This window comes from Vigna angularis, chromosome 8 (assembly GCF_016808095.1).
Source record: "Vigna angularis cultivar LongXiaoDou No.4 chromosome 8, ASM1680809v1, whole genome shotgun sequence".
NCBI classification, from domain to species: domain Eukaryota; kingdom Viridiplantae; phylum Streptophyta; class Magnoliopsida; order Fabales; family Fabaceae; genus Vigna; species Vigna angularis.
This window is the reverse complement of record NC_068977.1, coordinates 11,448,106-11,471,427: the sequence shown is the minus strand read 5'-3', so window position 1 is coordinate 11,471,427 and position 23,322 is coordinate 11,448,106. Positions and strand designations below refer to the sequence as shown.

At 33.5% G+C, this 23,322-nt stretch overlaps 1 protein-coding gene across 14 annotated transcripts; it reads left to right on the top strand.

Annotated features, from left to right (window-relative positions):
• The first annotated feature begins 8,132 nt into the window (after nt 1–8,132).
• LOC108346088 (uncharacterized) lies at nt 8,133–20,813 on the top strand. Of its 14 annotated transcripts, XM_052867626.1 has the most exons (15): nt 8,711–8,792; nt 8,874–8,920; nt 8,990–9,167; nt 10,730–10,926; nt 11,152–11,495; nt 11,612–11,897; nt 12,008–12,075; nt 12,401–12,652; nt 16,284–16,359; nt 16,634–16,710; nt 16,819–16,868; nt 17,107–17,191; nt 19,310–19,408; nt 19,686–20,029; nt 20,451–20,813. In XM_052867626.1, exons 3-14 carry the CDS (start codon nt 9,082–9,084, stop codon nt 19,893–19,895), a joined length of 1,830 nt encoding a protein of 609 aa, XP_052723586.1. In that variant the 5' UTR covers nt 8,711–8,792; nt 8,874–8,920; nt 8,990–9,081; the 3' UTR covers nt 19,896–20,029; nt 20,451–20,813. The 14 variants fall into 14 exon arrangements, with proteins under 14 accessions (XP_052723577.1, XP_052723583.1, XP_052723582.1 ...); XM_052867617.1 differs by lacking the exon at nt 8,990–9,167 and adding an exon at nt 8,133–8,243 and having other exon boundaries at nt 8,617–8,920; nt 10,662–10,926; XM_052867620.1 differs by lacking the exon at nt 8,990–9,167 and having other exon boundaries at nt 8,277–8,792; nt 10,662–10,926.
• The last annotated feature ends 2,509 nt before the right edge of the window (nt 20,814–23,322 follow it).

Below are 23,322 nucleotides of genomic sequence, written 5' to 3'. Positions count from 1 at the left end.
GGTCACAATGTTAGAAACTACTATTACAGAAAGGTTAGAGTTCCCAAAGGAAAATTCAAATGGATTCCTAAGGAACTACCTCCTGCAACTAACAAGACAAGACCCAAGTTCAAATGGGTACCAGCGTCAAAATCATTTAAATGTTTTGCAGGAAAGTAGTTGTAGCTGTAGCTGAAACAGTATAGAACTCAAGGATGAACTACAATGTAGGATTCATAAGCTCTTGAGACTCAAAAAGTGGTAACTGTTGTAATTCTCTTAATGCATTATGCATCAAAATTGTTTGTATGATTGATTGTTAAATGCATGTTAGTTGTATGCCTGTTTGAGTGAGTGTTTTCTGTGAAAATTAACTTGCTCGATTTTTAATCGATTCTATTAAGTGTTAAGTCCAATATGTTTTGGCCATGTGTTTCTCTGTTTTTGAGATCACGCTGTTAAACATTAAGTCGACTTTGGATTTACAGAAACCGATTAATAATCTCTATTATGGGCTTTCTTATTTTGAAAAATTGAATGGGCCTAAGTATGTGTTTTTAGTTCGCGCCCTCATTCATATCAAGTTTGTAAAAATGTGTTAGCATTTAGTGTGTTCTATCTGTGTAATCCTCATAACCCTAGAGTTGAAGAAGAATGTCCAAGAGCTCAATATCACATGGCGTCTTCATCTCATCCCTCAGGAGGAAGCAGAGGAAAAGTAGTAGCGGTTGAAAGAAATGCAAGTCATTATGGCTGGATCAGTGATGATGAGACTCGAGTGAGATTTTTGGATGGAAGGGTCAAAATTGTTGTTTCCCCTAAGTATCTAAGCTTAAGTCTTTTTGAAAGAGAGGGTTTTCAGTTTCTAGGATGGCTTGAGACTCAAGAACTCTCTACATTAGTTCAAATGAAGGGTGATTGGTACACTGATTTAGTAAGGGTGTTCTACATCAACTTGAAAATTGTTAATGGTGACATTCAGTCAAGGGTGAAAGGTGTTAATATCTACATTGACAATAATGTATGGCAACAAGTTGCTGGATTAAAGGCTGAAGGTATATTTTCACTTTTACCAAACTCAAAAACAATTCGTTGGCTGAAGAAAAGAGATATTTACAGGAATTGGCTGAGATTTCCAGGGAGATACACAATAGAAATACTTTTCGTGCATGAAGGTCTAAACATGGAAGAAAAGATAACAGCTCACCTTCTTGCATGGGTGATTCTACCTAGAAGATTGCTACAGGATAGAATGACTACTGAGGATATATATCTGTTGTATGCAATCAAGAATGATGTTCCCACCAATTGGGTTGAGGTATTAAAAGATCACATGGTTGAAGCTGCACTCAATAAATCTCATTATCTGCCTTATGGAGTCTTGGTCAGCAAAATATTAACTCTTCAAGGTGTGGATGTTGATGGACAACAGAGATGTTCTTGCAACTGCACAAATGTGATAAATAGAAACACTATGGCTTCTCTAGGGCTGGCAAAAACAGTGAAAGGATGGTGTTTCAAAGGGGAAGAAGATTTGGTTCATAGTTTAGGAAGCACACCTGCGGTGAATGAGGAGTGCGCAAATTTCTTTCCTGAAACAAACTTTGAAAGGTTTTTTGTTGAACAGTTTAGACATCTAAATGAAAAAGTTACACATCTTGAAGCAAAAATAGACAATAATCATCAACGAAGGGAAAACAACTCATCTGATACAGAGTCCTCTGATGGAGACTCTATGGACTCGTCTGAATCATCATAGGGTTATAGGACTACATGTTTTAGAGTCATGTGGTAACAGTTTAGAGTCTTTGGTTTATGTGTTTTGATTGTAGTATTTTCTGTGTTTCTTTTGTATTACTTGCTTTATATGTCATTTTTGTTTTGTTTTAATCTGATTGTAATTCATGATTAAATTTCAATGAAATCAGAGTTTATGGTTAACTCAATCTATGTATGAAAAATTATATCCGTGATTGAGTAAAACTGATAGCACTTAAATCGATTACACTATGCTTGTATGCAAATGTGTTACATTTTACTGTTACATTCATATCTTTGCATACTCACACATTATATGTGATAATTCTTGTATAATTTTGATTCTAAAATGCTTGATCTAGAAAGATCATGAAAGGTTTTGCAGGAACATTACTTGCTGGCTAGATGAAACTGGAAAATCAACAATATGCTACAGCAAGAAATCGATTCTGACTGGATTCAAATCGATTGAGTATCAATAGGGGTTTAAAGATTCCAAACTTGGAATATCTGATATCTTTAAATCTTGTTTTATATATTGTTGAATGTTTATTCTTCTTATATCTTTCTACTCAATTGATATACATATTTTGAGATGATAAGAGATTAAATTGTTTTTTACTGATTGAAAATGTATCAACTTTTGATATGATATAACTGTTACATATCTACTCTGATACATTACTTGGAATATGCTTTTACATCTGTAATTGGTTGATAATCTGTATTGATTTGTGAAACATGGTTGATTATTAATCATGGTTGTGCATCATCAAAAAAGGGGAAGATTGTTGAGAATGTTGATAGGGGAAGCACAGGTTTCACTTAACCCACAATCTCAGTGATATATGAGTTTTTGATGATGACAACACATAATTAATAACACATGTGTATTATGTGTTACATGTTCAATGTTTACATGATATATGTTTTTCCTTAATGTGTTAAATCTGTTAAAGAATATCTGAGAACATGTTTGAGTTATGTTTGTGTTGTTCATTGCATATCACTGTGTAAAATATGTGATTTTATATGTGTATGCATGACATATATTTTTGGGAAAAGGAAAATCACAAGCACTATGGTTGAACTTTAAATGTGTGGCAACACAACAGTTTTAAGTCGATTACATTATGGGGTCAATCGATTAAAACTCGTGTGTTTGCACAAACTCTTTTGAAGTGTGTTGTGAGTTTTTTCAAAGAGAAAAGTTTTCAAAACTGTGCAAAAAGATTTCACTTAATCGAATGCATGCACTCTGTATTTGAATAAGTTAGTTGATGTTTTGAAAATATGTTAAATGCTGGTAACAACTAACATAACGGTCATATTTTTAAATATGTTGACCAAGCATTAAATGATAGTCGATTGCATTAATTGTACATTCAATTATTTGTTTGACTGCTGGTAATTCTGTTATAACTGATTGTTATATTCGATTACGTTAGTTGCTCAATCGATTAAAATGTGTCTGATATGTGTTATACTATAAATTGACGCAGATTTGTATTCTGTAAGAACTTTTGGTGAGTCTAACAATTTCATATCATTTACAGAAAGTTGTGATCTTATAGAAAGAGAGGAAAAGCTCCAAGAAACAAGATTGAACGTGGTGATCAACAACTTTTGATTTCTTGAAGAGCGAGACTATTGTGTTTCAAAGTTTGATCAAATCTACACATTTGGGTGTTACTACGTGATCAAATTCTGCAATATCTTGAATATTGGTTTGAGTTCCCTATTGTGACTACAAGAATAAAAACGTGTGTGTTCTTGACTTTGAGGGTGCCTCAAAGGGGTTAGACGGTAGGAGAGGGGATTCTTGCTGCTGGTCTTGTTATGTATTGCCTATATTTTGATTAGAGAGTTAGAGAGGTGTTTTACATTTTTGACGTGAGGTCTTCTGTAGAAACCATGTTATAAAAACCTTGATCATTATAGTGCATTTACTTCCCGTGGTTGGAAGGACACTGGATATAGGCAGGTTGGCCGAACTAGTATAAAAACGCAGTGTTTGAATTTTCTGATCCGTACTCTTTTTTATTCAATGGATTACTATCTGTACTTATTCGATTAAGTTTCTGCTGCATTGAAAATCTTTTACCTTGCAATTCAAGAAAAGTACAAAGACATATTTTTTTGTGGAAAAGATTTTAAAAGCCTTTGTTTTTTACACTTCACCAATTCATCCCCCTTTTGGTGTGAGAAATTGATCCATTCTATTTTAACAACTATTATCTTAGCAATACTAAAATTGCTATCATTTAGTAATATTAATTTGATCGCATCAACGACAATGTTATAACTTACTATACCCAAAGGGTATTTAGTCGAACTCTCGGGAAAGCGAAAACGTGTCAAGACAATGTCTTTGACAAAAACATTTTAAAAATCTAAACCTAAAACACCAAGGAAAACATAACATGGTAAATGTCATTGCTCTAAAGAGGAAAAATCACAAAAAAGTGTTTGCATAAGTCTAAACAATACCATGAGCTAAACTATTATTCGTCCAACGATGAAGTTCTTATTCAACGCTTGGTATCTTTAGAAGAAAAGCTTAATTGTTAAATGTTACCTCAATGGTAGGAAATGAAAAGCACTTTGTTGTTTTGAGTAAGCATTAAATGAACTTAAATACTCAACGTTTAAAAACAACAAAAGTGATAAGAGGTAAGCCATATCTGTTGCATGCACAATCTACTTTATTCTTTGCAGATAACCTACTACACACATATCCACAAGCCTTAATTAAAATATCAAAAGCGGAAGTTAAAGACAAAAGAGATATTCACATAAATTTCTTCACTTGAAGTGATGTCTAAAAGAAAGTACAGGCTACTTCAAGCAAAGTACTAAAAAAGCAAGCTTGCTTTGACAAGTTGACTTTAACCAATTGTTGATGTACACGAAGAAAGAGAAGATACAAGAATCAAGGCAAAGAGCTTAGTCTAACGGACATTTATCCAAAAGCCTTTAAATAGAAGATCATTCAAATGAAGAGCTTGATCTTCTAAAAGGTAAGGGAAGCCAGTGTTTTATTTTAATTAAATTATGATGTATGAATTGTTATTTAATGGTGTGTAGAACTAATGGATGTTGTTGGTTATGTTAAAGATTATTGTTATTAAGTATTGAATATTTTGGAATGATGATAATTGGTTGAATGATGTGGTGTACCTTGCTGATTTTATTTGGAATTGAGTAATTTCATGAATGCTACTATTAAGATGCTTGATGGTGTCAATTTAGTTATGAGGTTCAGAAGACGTGGTTTGCACTAAGTTATAAGTTATTTTTCTTTAGTCAAAATGGAAGTTTGATAGGTGAATTTTAGAAGTAAGGATTTAATGAGAGAAATGGAGATTTAGGACATATTGTATAGATAATTGTACTTGTTGGAACTTAGAGTTAGTTGAAATCTGAGATAGAAAGTGTTGTTAGCTAATAGAGTGGGTTTTATAAGGTTTTAGGCTCAATTTTAGGGGTTTTGATAGTAGAAATTTTGAGAAAATGGTTAGATGTTAAATCCAAAAGTTTAACGTTAGTTTTTATGTATTTTAGGACTTGTTTAGATGTTGAGTTAAGCGAACATCTAATGTGGAAGTGAGTATGAGTTATTGGAGTGGTTTAAGAAGGTTTTGAGTCTCAATTTAAAGGTTTTGGATAGCGAGATTTTGATGTAGTAAGTTCGAACATAAATAGAGAGTTTGGACTCTGTTATTAGACCATTTATGACTTGCTAAGACCCTTAATTTGCAGGTTTTGAGTTAAAAGGTGTAGTTTTAAGTTTGGGTGTTGTTGGAAATGTCAAATGGGCTTAATGCCTTTTGGGCGTTGAGCGTCACTTTTCAACCGCTATGGCGATGAGTGCCCCGTTTCTAGTGCTGATTGCCCTTTGTCCAGTCTCGGTCTAGGGTGTTTATGTTGTTTTGTGATCTTTTGATATGTTGTTTCTGATACTTTGATGAATGTTTAGTGGTTTCATGTGTTTGCCCACTAAGTTTATAGGAAAAATGTGTATGTGGATAAAAAAGCGTGGAAAGGAATTCCAAGAACGAAATTCTTATTGGTGGTTATCAATGTGTTATCTATATGAATGTGTTGAGATTGTTGATAGGGGGAGCAATGGTTTAGCTGAACCCACAATCTCATTAATATTTGAGTTTTTGATTATGACAACGCATAATTAATAACACGTGTATTATGTGTTACATGTTCTATGCTTACATGTTATATGCGTATATGAGAACATAATTGTGTTGTTGATGTGTTGTTCATTGCATATCACTGTGTTATATATGTAATTTTATACATGAATGCATGACACATGTTTCTGGATGAGAAAAACCACAAGCACTAATGTTGAGTTTTAATTGTGTGGCAAAACAACAGTTTTAAGTCGATTTCATTATGGGGTGAGTCGATTAAAACTCGTGTCTTTACACAAACCTTTTTCAAAGTATGTTGTGCGAATTTTCAAAGAGAAATTTTTTCAAAACTATGATTTACACTATTACATAGTCAATTATATGTGTGTTGCATCCGACTAAGTATGTTACTGTTTTGAAATTCTGTTAATCCTTGATATAAATGTCTAACAGTCATATTTTTAAATATGTAAGCATTAAATGTCATTCGACTACATTAATTGTGAATTCAATTAATTGCTTTGACTGCTACTAACTGTTATAACAGAATTGTTATATTCGACTGCATTAGTAGCTTAGTCAATTAAAATACGCTAGAGATGTGTTATACTATAAATTGACACGAATTTGATATCTGTAAGAACTTTTGTGAATCTAACAGTTTGTGTGATATTTTTCAGAAAGTGCTATCTTGCAGAAAGAGAAAAAGAGCTCCAAGAATCAAGAAGTGACCGTGGTGATCATCTCCTTGTGATTTCTGGAAGAGCAAATTTGCTGTGTATTCAAAGGGCTGATCAATTTTGCACAATTGGGTGTAACTGTGAGATCAGAATCTACAATCTTGTGAAGATTGGATTGAGGTTCCCTATTGTGACTATAGGAAGAAGAGTGTGCGGCGTTCTTGACTTTGAGAGGTGTCTCAAAGGGTTTAGATAACAGGAGAGGGGATTTTTGCTGCTGGTCTAGTTGTTGTACTGCCTATATTTGATTAGAGGGTTAGAGAGGTGTTTTATATTTTTGACGTGAGGTCTCTATAAAAGCCTTGTTGTAAAAACCTTGATCAATATAGTGCATTTGCTTCCCATGGTTGGAAGGACATTGGATGTAGGCAGGTCGACCGAATCAGTATAAAAAGCAGTGTTTGAATTTTCTGATCCCTACTCTTTTACTTTTAATCGACTTTACTCTGTACTTATTCGATTAAGTTTCCACTGCATTAGAAAGTATGTTACCTTGCGTTTCAAGAAAGCTTTAAAGGCATCACCTTTTGCGAAAAAGATTTTAAAAGACTTTGTTTTTACGTTTCACCAATTCACCTCCCCACCACCCCCCCCCCCCCCCCCCCCCCCCCCCCCTCCCCCTGGTGTGAGAAATTGAGTCATTCTATTTTAATAGAATGTATGAACTAAGTATCAATGGTTTATCTTGACACTCTAATGGTCACTCATTCTCAAGTAGAGAGGGGTGAGGCATCTGGTGAGACTAGCAGGAGATTCTAGTCTAGGACATTTGCCTTGGCCAAAGACTTTTGTTTACGGACTAACCTTGTGTGATAGGGGTGAGCCAACATTATTATATCTGAATAGTCAAGTTTAGGTCTATGTCATGATTAGGATGGTTGTTTTACACTAGGTGAAATGTGATGTATGATGCAATACTAATATATCTTGTTGATTTCTTTTTATCATTAGCTTATATTTGTTTTTGTCTTTGTTTGTGTATGTTTCTCTTTTGCAATGATCACTTTAAATGGTATGAGCTTAGAAGAAATATCTTTTCAGTCGTTTCAACACAAGGTTGAGGACGAAGCTGCATAGGTTTTGTTCTCTATATGTAAAATCTTCTTTTTTAGAAACCTATAATTTTTTTAGTAGTTACTGTCTTTGTAACTCTTATTTTAATGGATTTATGTTATTAAAATAAGATGTTACAATTTTTTTAAAAAATAATAATCATATAATTTTATTCATTAAAATATTTTTTTAATCTATCATATTAATTATATTATACATCAAATTTATATTAAATTCACTCAAATTATAACCTATTTTTCTTATTCTAAATAATTATCTTATGTGTATTTTCTCAAATCCATCTTTAAATTCAAGATTGTCCTAAATGTTTAATTCCTCTAAACTATTTTTATCTTTTATAAACTAATTTTAAGTAGTGAAAAAAAATATTTTGATTTTTTAAAATTTTCTTTTTAATAATTCATAGGGAAGTTTTATTTCAACCCGCCCTAATTAGCCTGGATTAAAACCAAAACGACAGGTTGTATCATGTCGTTTTATCGTCTCACCGAATTACACTGTTGCCTTGGCAACCGTGGAAAAGGGGCAGTGCAGTTCTAAGGTGAGTTTTGCTTCTTCGTTCTGTAGTTCAATGTTGGTAATAACTAAAGAAACAAACAGCAAGCTTTGCAAGATTGAATTTTGTCTTAAAGTCAACAAAATTTTCATTTGGGTTATAAACTTGAAATATTTCTCACTTCACTGTCACACTCTAATTTCATCACACTTTGAACACTTTTATTCATTTATTAAGTTCAATTTGACAAAATGTGTTATGTTAACTTCAACTGTTATGCGAGTGTATCTGTATTGGTTCTTTATGTGAGTGTTTGTGAGGGTTTGTGGATGATGTATTGGACCATCTTTTATTATTCTTAGTTTCTCCTCTGTTATGCAATTTTCATTGTTCGTTTGTTTTCTCTTACAATTTGCAGCTTCAATCTTGGGAAATTGATGATGGGCCACCCTGTAAATCTTCTGCATGGAACTGTTCTCTCCAACAAATTATATTTCAGTGACTTTCCCAAGTTGTTTAAACAAATAAGATATGCTCATACTGGAAAATTTGCCAAGTTTCTTGAGTTTAATGGAGCCCCACTGCCTTTGCAAGGTTGTCTTAAGGATTTTTTGTTTTTTGAAATTTGTTATTTGTTTTCTGTTACTGTGCTTTATTTGGAGTTAGTTTTGACAGGCAGTGGGGACATAACAAATCATGTTGCGAACTTGTTTAACCATAAGGTGAGATACTTAACAGGTCCTTTTTGTGCCACGATATTTTATGATAAGTTGTAACTGATAACTATGTAGGAAGGGAAAGAGAGGGAGAGAGGTTGAAAGTCAGGGAGAAAGAGAGAAAGTAACTGCAAAAATCCTGGAGGCACACACTAACTGTCATTATTATGTCTTTTCTCGGGTGCTCTAATAGAGGTTGTTGGATATCTATGGATGATGATATGAGCTCATACTTTTCTTTTATAGAACATAGGTATGCAAAGATATCTCTATATAAATTGTAAGTTTTACTAGGTTGGCATCCCAAGTTATATCAATCATTTGCAGCATGCCCAAAATATAATTAAAAATAAAATAAAAGATACAAAACATAGTAGAGAGACTATAGTAAAACCCACTCAAGTAGAAAGCCTATCAAAGTTAGATTACACCTATCCCCTTAGAATTCATATATAATAAAATCCGGAATGGTATCTCATCACATACTACACTATATTCTAAATTTATTTATGAGAAACTTAAAGTTTCTTTTTGTCACTCACATGCATTTTTTCTCTTACCAACTCTCCTAAATATACAAGAACAAGCCCTAACATACAGGTCATAACATACATAACTTGACCCTTTCTCAAAACCCATTAGAGTTTTAACACTGTTGAAAGTCCCACATCGATTAGAGATAAGGCCAATTTATAGTTAGGCTTAAAGTCTACTTCTTAACATGGTATCAGAGGTAGGTTAAAGCCTATCCTAGCGAAATTTGTGTTTGTTGGGTATATCATTTCACCCACTATCGGGCTGCTAGGTTAAAGCCTATCCTAACGAGATTTGTGTTTGTTGGGTATATCATTTCACCCACTATCGGGCCGCTGTTGGACCACCCATTATGTATATACCTCGATGTAAGGGGGTGTATTGGAAGTCCCACATTGACTAGAGATAATAAAGCCAGTTTACAATATATATATATATAGGTGTGTTGAACAAAGCATAGGCTTTAAAGTCTTGTGTTGAAACTCACTTTAGTTATGAATTGCAACGGTTACAAGGAATGAATTCCTCCTATGTCCTGACCACTTGGTCACAAAGGTTTTGATATTGCAAGGACCAATATTAGTTTGTTAGGTGCATGCTCAAGATTGATTTTATATTCATAAAAATAACATGCTTAGTGGTAAAATATCATTCTTAATGGTTGTTGGCTTTACTGTATGTTAGAGATCCCACATCTACTAAAGGCATGGTCAAAATAATATATATGTGTGTGTGTGTGCGCATGCTTACCTCATAAGCTAGGTTTTTCTTTTGAGTTAGGCCTAAATCTAAATTTTAAGATGATATTAAAGTATATTCTAATGATTATTTTTGGGTCAATCGGGCCACTTTTTATTAGGCCTTCATTACACTACATATAGATATCTAGTCTTGTAACATTTGAGATGTCCACTCCTTAGTATGAGGGGTGTGTGTAGGAAATTTCGCATCAACTATATTTACCCTCATACCTTGAGCTAGTTCGAGACTTGAATTAGCCATAAATCCAATTTTTAAGAATGCAGAACTAAATATGCTTCTATTGTTTGGATCTTAACTTTTTCCATTCGATGTGGTATGAGTTTTGTGTTTATGTCTTGATGAAATAAAAAAATTACTAACATTAAATCAATCTTGGTTATTGTATACTTTTTAACAGCATTATTTGTTGCTTATTTTGTTTTGGCCCTAAATTTTATGGTTTTATTGTTAGATTTACTTTAGTAATGGTGGAAAGTTGAATGGTATTCCTCATATACAAACTCTTAGAGAATTTCCTAGGGAGGAGCTTTTTGGAAAAGTTGTCATGGTCAGATTTGATTCTAACATATTAGTCAAGAGAGAGTGCGACAAGAAGAATGAATCAGATTCTAATGCAGTATATACAATTAAATATTTGCATAAAGCTGGGGCAAATGTCATCTTGGTCAGTGATTGGAATATGAATATTCCAGAACTTCACACAGATTCAGTTACAGGTACTTTCTTAAAGGCTTTTTGTTCAATCCTTGCCGTTAGTTGCCGTGTTTAGCTAGTATGTCATCAATTGAACTGCTTATAGCAATTCTAGTTTTATAATGGGAGGAAAGACAGAACAAACTTACTAAAAAGAAACTTTAAACTATGTGGGCAATGGAATTAACAAATGTCATTTTTTATGTAAGGAGCTTCCATATTGGATGATTGATAATTTCTTGCTGTAGATTTCTTATCAGAAGTTCTTCAAATACAAATTGTTCCACTCCATGCCATGAATTTTAAGAAGCAAGCAAAGATGAATAGCCATGAGAAAGAGAATATCCATCTTCTTGAGAATCTTTCTAATTTCAAAGAGGAAGTTGCTAATAGTTTGGAGTTTTCTAGAATATTATCATCAGGAGTTGATATCTTTGTCAACGACTCCTTCTCCAACTGTCATAAAGTTCTAGCCTCTACTGTTGGTGTTACCCGTTTCTGCTACGCCTGTATAGCTGGTTTTCATTTTGAGGAGAGGCTTGATCAACTGAAGAATCTTGCAGAAGCCAGCACAAAGCCATATGTAGCAATTGTATGTCCCTTTTGCTGTTAATGTTATTTGTTATAATTAATAACTTTTACATTCAAGAAAGTTTCAAGTACTTTTATTGATAAATTTGTTCACTGTTTGTTTCTCTTGCAATCCAGATTGGAGGGGGTAATCTTTATGATAAAGCAGCTTCTTTTCAGTTCTTAGCTTCCAGATGCCAAGTGTTTGTTTTTGTGGGCATGATGTCATTTCAAGTAATGCACGCATTAGGAGTATCAATTCCGTGTGATTTAGTAGACCATCAAGCAGTTAATGAAGCTCTAGATATAGTGAGACTTGCTCAAGATAGAAACGTGCAGCTTCTGTATCCAAAAGACTTTTGGTGCCAGAAAAAGAGTGATCCAAAGCAACTGCAATTATTTCCTTCTCATGGAATTTTGGATGGTATGCTATTCTTCACATTGATAAGGGATTGTGTTGTGCTACTTAGATATTCATGTATATATTACTTGTGTTCAGCAAATAAAATTAATGCAGATTTGATTTTGATCTAGATTGGGTACCTGTGGACCTAGGACCTGTATCATTGGATGAAATCGACTCTACACTTAGAACTTGTAAGGTACATTACTAATTTGTTTATACATAGGCATCAAGCATAAACTACAATTGGTTTATTTTCTTAATATATATTAAAGAATCTTTAGATAACTATGGAATTGGGATTGATTTAACATTTCTGCTCTGGGAATCTTTTATTAAAATGGGCATTTGATTCTTTCATCTTTTCTGCTAATTTTAGTTGTAATTTGTGCATGTAATCAATATCATGCAATGACTTTAGGTATTGATAATGAATAACTGTTTTCATTCTAAAAAATTTATTATCTATCGATTTTGAAATGTAACAAGGAACTACATAACATTTTTCTTTGAATCCATTGCAGAAAATAATTTGGATTGGTCCTGTGAAATTTGATTATTCAAGTGAATACACCAACGGGGCTTCTAAATTGGCAAGAATTCTAGACAAACTAGGCCAAAACAACTGTGAAATAACAGTTGTTGGGACTATGGCAAGCAAACTAGTGAGACAGGAAAAAAGTTCATTGTCCTTTATAAATATCATTGAGGATGCTTCTGTTGTATGGGAATTTCTCAAAGGAAGAAAGCTCCCTGGTGTTATGGCTGTCGACAGGGTATACCTTGATAAGCACTATTTTCTATACCATTCTCTTCCACTAAATATTTCAGGAGAATAATTCAATGTATGCTCAAAATATTTTAATTATCAAAACTACCTTGCATGTCTCTTGAACTTGCATTGTTAGGATTTTACCGCTGGAATTTATGGAGATGACTCTAGTTTCTTGAGATTATGTAATTTATATCATTATTTTTGTGAACTTTTTCTAACAAAATAAAACATGGCCATCTGAGTCCATTATTTTAGATAGTGGGGAGAGGAAACCAATATATATGAATGTTCCTTAAAAGCAAATATATTTTGTTGTTTAATGAACTTATTACTAAATTAGACATAATTTGGTGTACAACATATTTTTAAATGCATTTAAGTGATAGAAGAATTAATAAAAACATTATTCTTTTCCACAGCATGTTGGAATTGTTAGGAACCAAAAGCAGAAATCCTAGCACAATATCACTGTCTCTATTACAAATAGTGTGACTGAAAGGAATAATATTTCTTCACAACAGTTACAGCAATCAAAGCAACATGGTATACAAAATTACCCTAAAAAAAAGCACTCTGAAAAAACCAGATACACAGATGCTAGAAAACAAAAGCTAAAAAAATCCCAATTACCATTGAGGACCTACTTCTTAGGTCCTTACTCCTGAACCGTATAACTAACTAACTAACTACCCGGTTCTAACTAATTACAGTGTAGCGCCTTCCTTCTATAATAGACCTAGAAAGGTTGTTCCCCTTTCTTCTCAGTCCTAGAGCCATTCCTAACAGAGATAGTATATATAGTCATTATTGTGAATGATTGTGTTATAGGAACCAAGTCATAGATTAAAACACATTCTATTGGTAAACCTTGACCTTGATTTTTTTTTTCTCCTATGGCTACCTCAAATCCCATCCCTTTCATGCCCCACTCTTTTCCTAGCTCTGTCGTTGAGAAACTGGATGACTAAAATGATTTTTGGCAACATCAAAACTGAACCGTTACGAAGTGTCACAAACTTCAAAGGTTTGTCGTTAGCACATTGATTCCTCCTAGATGTCTCACTGATCGAGATCCTGATGTGATAATTTCATTCCTGAATAGTAAGTTTGGGAAGTTCAGGATCAAATGTTACTTACCTGGCTTCAATCAACACTGTCAAAATCTGTTCTCTCCCAAGTCATTGACTCAATTCACTCATATCAAGTATGGAATAAAATCCATGAATACTTCCACATGCAGATGAAGGCACATGCTTGTCAAATTCACATTGATGCCATCATAGAGAAATTCAAAGAGAAAAAGCTAAACTGAAATTGGAATTTGCTAGGTTTGATATAGTTTACGAAAGAAGGAAAAAAAAAGGTAGTTAGTACAGTTGTAATTACATAACTGTAACAGACTATTATAGATAGTCTTATTAGGAGGTAAGTAGGGAGTGTTTTTGGGGAGGAAAGGAAGGAAAAGTTCAAGATTATTGTGGAGAGTGTTAGAATTCCAAGTGAGTCTAAGTCCCACATTGAGTAGAAATGAGAAAGTAGAGCATCATATAAAGATGAAAACCCATTAACCCGTTGTCTTAAGGTTTTGGGTAGAGAGTGGTGTCAATTCCTTATGTGGTTGGGTTTTGGTCTTATTGGTGTTGTATCTCCTTAGTGAACCTCCTCCTCGATAGACCCAACAAGTGGTATCAGAGCTTGGTTAGGCTCAAATGACTACAATAGTCCCTGTATCAAAAGTCTTCCAAGCATGGGTCCAGGTAAGCTTGTCCCATTAAGATGAACGACAGTACAAGAAGGGATACTCGTGGTTGGGAATGCTTTCGTTGGAGGGGGAGTGTACCAATGTGAAAGGACTCACCCTTGAAGGGGGAGATTGCTAGAAAGTAGAAATGAAAAACTAGAGCACCATATAAAGATGAAGACCCATTAACCCATTCCTTTAAAGTTTTAGTTAGAGAGTGATACCAATCTCTTATGTGGTTGGATTTAGGTCTCATTGGTGTTGTATCTCCCTAGTGAACCTCCTCCTTTATAAACCTAACAGAGTGAGGTTCTCTTAAACAATCTCTGGGGAAAATATGTTGTAACATTCTAAGCCATTTTGTGCCTATTACAGAGAGAAAGGGGAGATCTCAGACATAACAAGTAGCATCACTAGTCACCAGGGAGGGCAGCCTACCACATCTACCCAACCCATGCCTCCTCCACTTACTGAAGACTATATTCTAGAAGTATTTCTAGAACAACTGCTAGATACTAGAAAGACCACTGAAGGTGACATAAATTTTCAGATATTGAGAATAGTTGGGAATTTTCTACTTGCATTATAAAGAATTTCTAGAATTTCACCTTGAGGACAAGGTGAATCTTGATGGAGGGGGTATTAATAGGTTTGATACAAAAGAAGAAAAAAAGAAAGTAGTTAGTACAATTGTAATTACATAACTGTAATAGACTATTATAAATAGTCTTATTAAGAGGTGTGTAGGGAGTGTTTTTGGGAGGAAAGGAGGAAAAGTTCAGGATTATTGTGGAGAGTGAGGTTCTCTCGAACAACCTCTGGGGAAAATATGTTGTAACATTCTAAGCCAGTTCTATGCGTATTACATTGGTAGGTGCAGAATTGAAAATAAAGCAATAAAGATTTACAAGACAGAGTCTTGTGTCCAGTTGTACTTTTCGTGGTTTTATCAGAGTTTTTCATTTTAGTTTTAACTCAAAATTAAATACAGAGGGAGCATTTATAGAAGCTTCCCTTAGGGTACGGTTGTGCAAAGGCTCAAACAGAGAAGCAAATCTTAGCAAAGAAGAGAATATTCTCCAATACCAAGAATTGAAAATAGAAAGAAAATAGATTTTTTTTATAGAATGAAAGATCAATACATACGAGAGCACTCTCTCTCCTCCAAGGGCTTTCCCTTCACAATTGATTTCTCCTTTAACAAAGAACTAATGCCCAATCTACAAAAGTGACCAACTTCCTCTCTTTCTCCATACATCCTACTGTCTATTTAAGTCACAACTAACTATCAATATCCTAACTATATTAACTAACTAATTTCGTAACAGAATGTAACTAACATATAGGAATTAGGAAGATGAGGTCAATATTGATATTTTAACATCAATGCAGTTAACTTATAGTATGTCGTTTAATCATGCTAATGAAACTTATTAAGAAGTGGATTTAAGCCTAACTCAACCCCACAAAATCGGCTTGTATGGTGAGGTTTGCACCCCACTTAATATTATAATTTGGCCTTATCTTTAGTCGATGTGGGACTTCCAACACACCCCTTTCACGCCGAGGTATAGACATCTCGAACGTGAGAGTAGAATTAATAGGTGGTCCGATAGTGGCCCAACAATGGGTGGAACAGAATGCCCACATAGATTTCGCTAGGAAAGGCTCCAACCATGGCTCTGATACCATATTAAGAAGTGGATTTAAGCCTAACTTAACCCCACAAAACCGGCTTGTATGTTGAAGTTTGCACCCCATTTATATATTATAATTTGGCCTTATCTCTAGTCAATGTAAGACTTCCAACAAAACTGATCTTGCTTTAAGCAACTTAAGTGTCTGATGCATGATTGATATTATTACTGCTTATGGTAGTTACATGTTCCAGGGATACCCTTTTGAGATCAACTGGAGGAGCATTTATTCTGACCCAACTCAGTCTCTGGTTGTGGATATTGGAAGTGGTATTTTTTTAAATTAATGTTCATTATGCTTGTAGCTTATAAAACTTTGCAACTAGAAACATTTCCTAAAGTTCTCATGCACTATAAAACATACAGTTGATGTGAGTGCATTGTCATAACATAAATTTTTCTGTTAAGTTTAACCTAAAATCCTTGTAAAAAATTCCCAAATTCTGTAACAGAAAAAGATGGAGCATGGGACTCAGAGACAGTAGATTAAATAGAAAACTTGTGCTACTGGTTTTTCCCTAATATAGTTTGCTCTTATTTACAGGCAATGGGCTTTTCCTTCTTGAAATGGCTAGAAGGAGGCAAGATTTAAACTTCCTCGGTTTGGAGATCAATGAAAAGGTTCCCTACTCGTCATGTCCTCTTATCTCTCTTCTACCCTGTTTTCTATTTTCCGTACTAGGCTTTTACTTAATAATTTTCTTATCTTCCTGTTAACTTCTTTTTCAGCATGTCTTGCGCTGCCAGGATTCTATTCATCAATATGGCATAAAGAATGGGTAAATATGTTGCTTTCATTGTACAAATTGATGCAGCGTCTTCTTTTTTATTGGATTCAATGAATTTAAATTTTATCTTAGTTCAACCCCAAGGAATGACACAAGAACATTCTGAACTTATTATAAGCACACATGCACTTATGATCGATCATGTGACTAATTAGAGTTCCTTCGTGGTTGAAATTTAATTCCTTTGTTAAACTTTCTTAGCTTCGGTTTCCTGTTTTCTCTATTCTAGGTACTTTGTTGCTACCAATGCAACATCAACATTCCGTTCTATTGTTTCTGCTTACCCAGGACAATTAGTTCTTGTCTCAATACAGGTCAATAAATTAAATTTTGTTATATTTTGAATTATTACATTATGTTGAGCATTGCGGGCCTGTTCTTTGCTATTGATTCTACTATGTGTGCACGCTTCTGTTGAGTGTTGATGCGCATGAATTGCTATCATTGCACCAATGAACGAATTTGCAGCATGCTGGCCTTGATAAGTAAGCACTATAAATGGAGAAACCAGAAATAAAGATTTTGTAGGGTCTATAGTAAATAGGACAGTTATTGTTTTTTGACAATTCTGTAATCAGTTTGACAGTTTTCAATATTTTATTAGGGCCAAATATAACTGCCTAGGCAGTTATGAGAACAGCAGGAAAATAGTGAAAGGGAGGGAAAAGGCAGATTAGATGGGAGAGGAAATCTGGAAAGGGAGAGACCAAGTTCTTGGTAACTTGGAAGATGTGTATTGTCCCAAGTGTTGTTCTATTTCAGTTTATGTGTTCTGTTGTGTTATGTGTAATCTGGTAAATTATAGACCAAATCTTGTAATAGTAATTTAATATAATTTTTGTACAAGTTGGTTTCTAACAACTGGTATCAGAGCTCTATGTTCCTGGAGACCATCCATGGTGACAACACGAAGCATGGATTTCAAGGGTGGAAGCATTGGAAAGGGGGTTGGAAGGCTTGTTGGCAATGCGGGAGCCAATGTGAAAAATGCTGAACAATTAAATGAAGTGTAGGCGAAAAATGTGAAATATGTGCGAGACAAGAGGAAGAGAACATCCACCTTATACTGCTTTGAGTTACCATAGATTATCTTCACCTTTTTATACCTTCCTTTCGTCTATTTCTTTTGTGTCCATTCCTAAATCTATTAGTGATGCCTTAGCCCATCCTGGTTGGCGTAGGCCATGCTAGATGAACTATGTGCTCTTTAGAATAGCAGAACTTGAGAGCTCGTCCCACTATTGTCTGTGAAATTTGTTGTTGGTTGCAGATGGGTTTTTGCTATCAAAGTTGGTCCTGATGGTACTATTGATCGCCTCAAAGCTCGACTTCTAGCTAAAGGCTACACAAATTTTTGGATTGAATTATGGAGATACTTTTTCTTGAGTGGCAAAGATGGTTTCTGTTTGTTTTTTTCTAACCATGGTTGCTCCTTAATAATGGCCTCTTTATCAACTCAATTTCAAAAATACTTTCCTCAATGGAGATTTGAAGGAAGAAATATATATGGAGCAACCTCCCGGATTTGTTGCTTAGGGGGAGTCTTCTGTATTGGTATGTCGCCTTTGCAAATCTTTATGTGGCCTAAAACAGTCTCTTAGGACTGGTTAGGAAAATTTAGCAGTGTTGTTCAACAATTTGGTATTGCTCGAAGTGAGACAGATCATTCAATCTTTTACCATCACTCAAGTGTTGGATGTGTCTATTTGATAGTATATGTTGATGACATTGTTCTTACAGACAGTGACCACCATGGCATCTCCTAGATGAAACAACATGTTTGCCACCATTTTCAAACCAATGATCTTGGCAAACTCAAATATTTCTTGGGTATTGAGGTAGCACAATTTAATGATGGTGTTGTTATATCTCAAAAGAAGTATGTATTGGATATTTTTTAGGAATTTGGGTTTATGAATTCAAAAATTGTTGACATATCCATGGATCCTAATATCAAACTCCTACCAAATCAGGGGGGTCCTATTTCAGATCCTAAGCAGTATAGACAATTGGTTGGGAAATTAAATTACCTTATAGTTACTCATCCTGACATTTCCTTTACAAATAGTGTGTTGAGCCAATTTATCAATTCCCCATGTGAAGATAATTGGAATGCAGTCATCCGTATATTAAAGTACATTAAAGGATCTCTTGTAAAAGATTTGTTATATGATTCTGATAACCATACAAAAAAATTTTGCTATTTAGATGTTGATTGGGTTGGATCTCCTTCTGATAGAATATCTACTTCTGGGGTATTATGTTACAATTGGTGGAAGGACAAGTTTTAGGGGGCTCCAAACTTATTCCTTATGGTAAATGAGGTTCTATGAATTTAAAGCAAATTAGTGGTAATCACATTTTCTGTAATTTTCTTCTTTTCTCCGTCAACTGCTTAGCCTTAGTCTCTATTCTGGCTTTATTTTCTGCAGTGTCCAAACCCCGATTTCAATAAGCCTGAGCACAGATGGAGGATGCTTCAGAGATCTTTAATTGAAGCAGTAGTGGATCTTCTAGCACCCAATGGGAAGGTAATTAGACTTTGAAGGAGTTCTACTAGTATTTCCTCAATCAATGTGCAGTTGATGGTCAGGTCTTCCCCATTAATCCAAAAAACAAAATTGCTCATCAGATCTGAGTGGGAAGCCAGACCTTACAAAAAAACTAGAAAAGTATTTGTTTTATCAGTATTATATTTATTGTGCCTTTTTGACATTTTGTTGTCCTGAGTTGTGACTTTACTTGAATTGTTTGAAAAGTTTGAGTTTGTTATTACTGAGGCTTACTTAGACTATTGACATTGACCAGATCTATCTGCAATCTGATGTAGAAGCCGTGGCAATAAGAATGAAAGAACAATTTTTGAGATACGGCAAGAGTAAGCTTGATTTGGAGTATGGACAAAGTGAGTGGCTTGAGGAAAACCCATTTGGAGTAAGATCAGATTGGGAAAAACATGTTTTAGAGCGTCAGGCCCCGATGTACAGGATGATGTTTTCTAAATCATCTGGTACTTAAGAAGCTTAGAGTTGCTAAGGATGTAATCCAGAAATCTGGCTGATGCATCAATTCTTCAAAGGGTTACTAATAATTTGCAGAATCTATCACACAGCTAATGATTTCTCCATGCCGGGGCTGTGATGTATTTGAAGGTAATAGGAGCATTACACATTTCCCTTTCAATTTTGTCTTGAATAAATAGTGAATTTCGTTCATAAAATTTCATATTGTTATTGTATTAGTTCTTGAAACTAAGAAAAACTCAAATAAGTACTTGAAATATTTGAGTTTTGTTTAAGTTCCTATAGTTAACTCTCTTTTTGTCATTTTGATCCTTAGATCCATGACTGAAGTGATAATAATAACATATGTTCTGAGATCAAAATAAAAAGAGAGATTAATTTGGGAAATTTAAATAAAACCTTTAAACAATTCAGGGACTTGTTTGAGTTTTCCCTATTTTCAGGAATTAGTGACACTGAGATACAATTTCAGATACTAAATTGGTAATTTAACTCTTTAATCTTTGACATGAACTAATAACTAATTTATTCGTCTCAAGTATTCTTCCAGCTTTTCCAGGGATGAACTTCCTAACAGTTTGGAGAATGCAGTTGAAAATTATTGATGAGAAAAGTCCAATGTTTCATAAGGGATTCCAATGTTGTGGAAAATATGATTTACAATGTGCATATGATTCATTAACTCCAGGGTAGTCCCAAGGACTCGTTTGAAAGATTGGCACTGAAATCAAAGCTGTAGCTCAGAGGACCAAGATTAGCATTGTTCATGTTTGTAAAGAAGTTATACGAAGCTTATAAAATTATATTTTCTGTGCATGGTATTATGGTATGATCTTGCACGTAGGGACATGTTATTATGGTCTGAAAGATACAAATTCGTGAAGGATATACAAAAACAAACACTTTTAGATGACAGAGGTTATGAAAAAAATATAAAATGGACAAAATTTTGTTTAATTTTTATGTATTCTCTCAATAAAAAAAATCGTTTAGACATGACTTTTAAAATAATTATTATAAATTAATAAATCAGCATACAAGTTTTAAATTTTTTGGAAAATTTTATGATTTATTTCTAATCTTGTAAATAATTTATAATTGAACACAATTTCTTTAACTCCCACTTCCAAATCTACTAAACCAATCTTATAACTTCTAAGTATTAGTAGAAGAGTTAAACTTACAACCTCTTTCATCTAATTTTTCAACTTTACCATTAAGTCTACCTTATATCTATATAATGACCTAATTTCCAACAATTTAAAATTATTTTTTTACTTATAACATAAATAAGAACACTTCTTGACATCATGGTCACTAAGACCCTATTCCAAAAAAGATTTAAAATAATTAATAATTTCAATAATTTAATTTTACACTTTTGAAATATAAAAAATATTTGGATATTAAGAGCTTCATAAATAACTTTTATTTTATATTGTTGTGATATTGTAAAGAGAGGAACATAAAACATACTGTAAAAAGTGATGTTAAAAGACTTACAAGAGGCACTTTTTCTACCTTTGTTTTTACTTCTAGTGGAACTTGCCAGTGGCATATAAGCATAAAATAATGTTGATTTTTTTATTAGGTACTTCCTGCACCCCATCAAACTTCTTCGAACACCCATTTAACAGGATTTTTCTTTCCGGAACATGCTAAACTAACCCGAAAATATTTTTTCAGAAGCACTCATTCCACCCTTATTCTGGATTAAAATTTTCAAAGCATGCGATGGGTTGTAGGAAGATATTTGATAAGGAGTAGAAAGAAATAGCCTTCTTTATTTTAGATGGATAAAATTAAATTCAGCTAATCAATTAGGTTGTTTCACCTACACATCCAATCATTTTATTCTACATCTCCAAAAAAAAATTTTAAATTCCAAAATTGTTCTTTGCAATTAGAAAAACCTTACATCTCATTCTTTTTATTCTTTATCAAATTTTGAAATTCAATAAAGAATTTTTTTCCATCAAATTTCAAAATTTGATTAAGAATTTTTTCTATTGAATTTCAAAATTCAACAAAGGATTCATATGCTTTCTAGAAAGTTCGCTTCCAAAATCCTATTTCAGAATAAATTTCACACGTTCCAGAAATTTCGGAGAGTTCTGTAACAGGTAATCCAAAAATCATTCTTACAGATGATAAAATTATCAATATTTTGGGGGTGCAGAAAGAAATTGTGGAGGTGCATGTAGTAAAAAGACCAGAACCAAATCCTGAAGATAAAAGAAAAGTGACATGCTACTGCTGTACAAGTGTTCAGGGAATTTGATTCACTTATCAAAGCAAGGGCTGATGGCATATATATAATAAACTCAGTGCACCTCAGTTTTTCTTAAATTGGAGTAACATCTAAATCAGTGCACCTCAAATAGATGCTTCAAAGGTGGGAAGGGTAGATTTTTCAAATTCTAAAGTCATCCTAATATGTTTACTTTTTTAGTTATGTTTCAAAATCCATAAAAATAATTTCGTTTTCTAACTGCATCCAATGTTTGGTCAATAGCAACATACAGATACAAAAAAATTCTCTTATACAACTTTCAAAGCAACAATAAAAGGTATTAGCAAGAATTTAATCATAATTCTGAAACGGTAATGATAGTAAGACAAGCTATAATGAAAAGCTTCTCCAGCAGAAATTTTTGATGAATTGAACGTATTAAGTCCAATATATAAACACTTTATGTACATGTCCCATATGAGAGAAAATAAAAAAACCTGTAGTGCTTAGAATACACCTTGTGAAATTCGACTCTAGAACAATGAGTATTCCTGTCTTAAAAAGTTTTTCCTTGTAAACTAACAACTTATTATTGAAAAATTTTTCCTTGTAAACTAACAACTTATTATTGTAAAACAGCGATAACTTTATGTATTTCATCAAAAGTTTCATTATATACTTGTACTCAATTTGAGGACAAATTTAGTTGATAGTAAAATGTCTTGATACACTCAATTTAAATAAAAAATGACAATAATAATACTTATATACAATCAAGTTAAACTAAAGTTAATAAAAGAAAAGACATGCGAACATAACCTGAATTAAATGAAATGGTGTAAAAGCAGTATATGTTAGACAAATAACAAAAATATAACTTCATTAAAGTAAACTGACTACGTCATCTAACTAAAATACACTAACATTGTCATCTAAATGATGGATTGTACATTAAAAAAAATAGCCTTATAATATGTTGTTTAGCAGCATAAAAAAGTTTTCATATTTACATTACATAAAATGTCTGAAAATGTCTCGAAACAGCAGGAGTAGTTTATTTTTTTTTTTTGGGGGGGGGGGGGGGGGGGGGGGGGGGGGGAACACAACTTGAAAAGCCTCTAAAAAGATATGGAGTCCAAAATACTTCTATCCAATAGATTCCAAGTTAGAATTGGTATTGCTAACCACA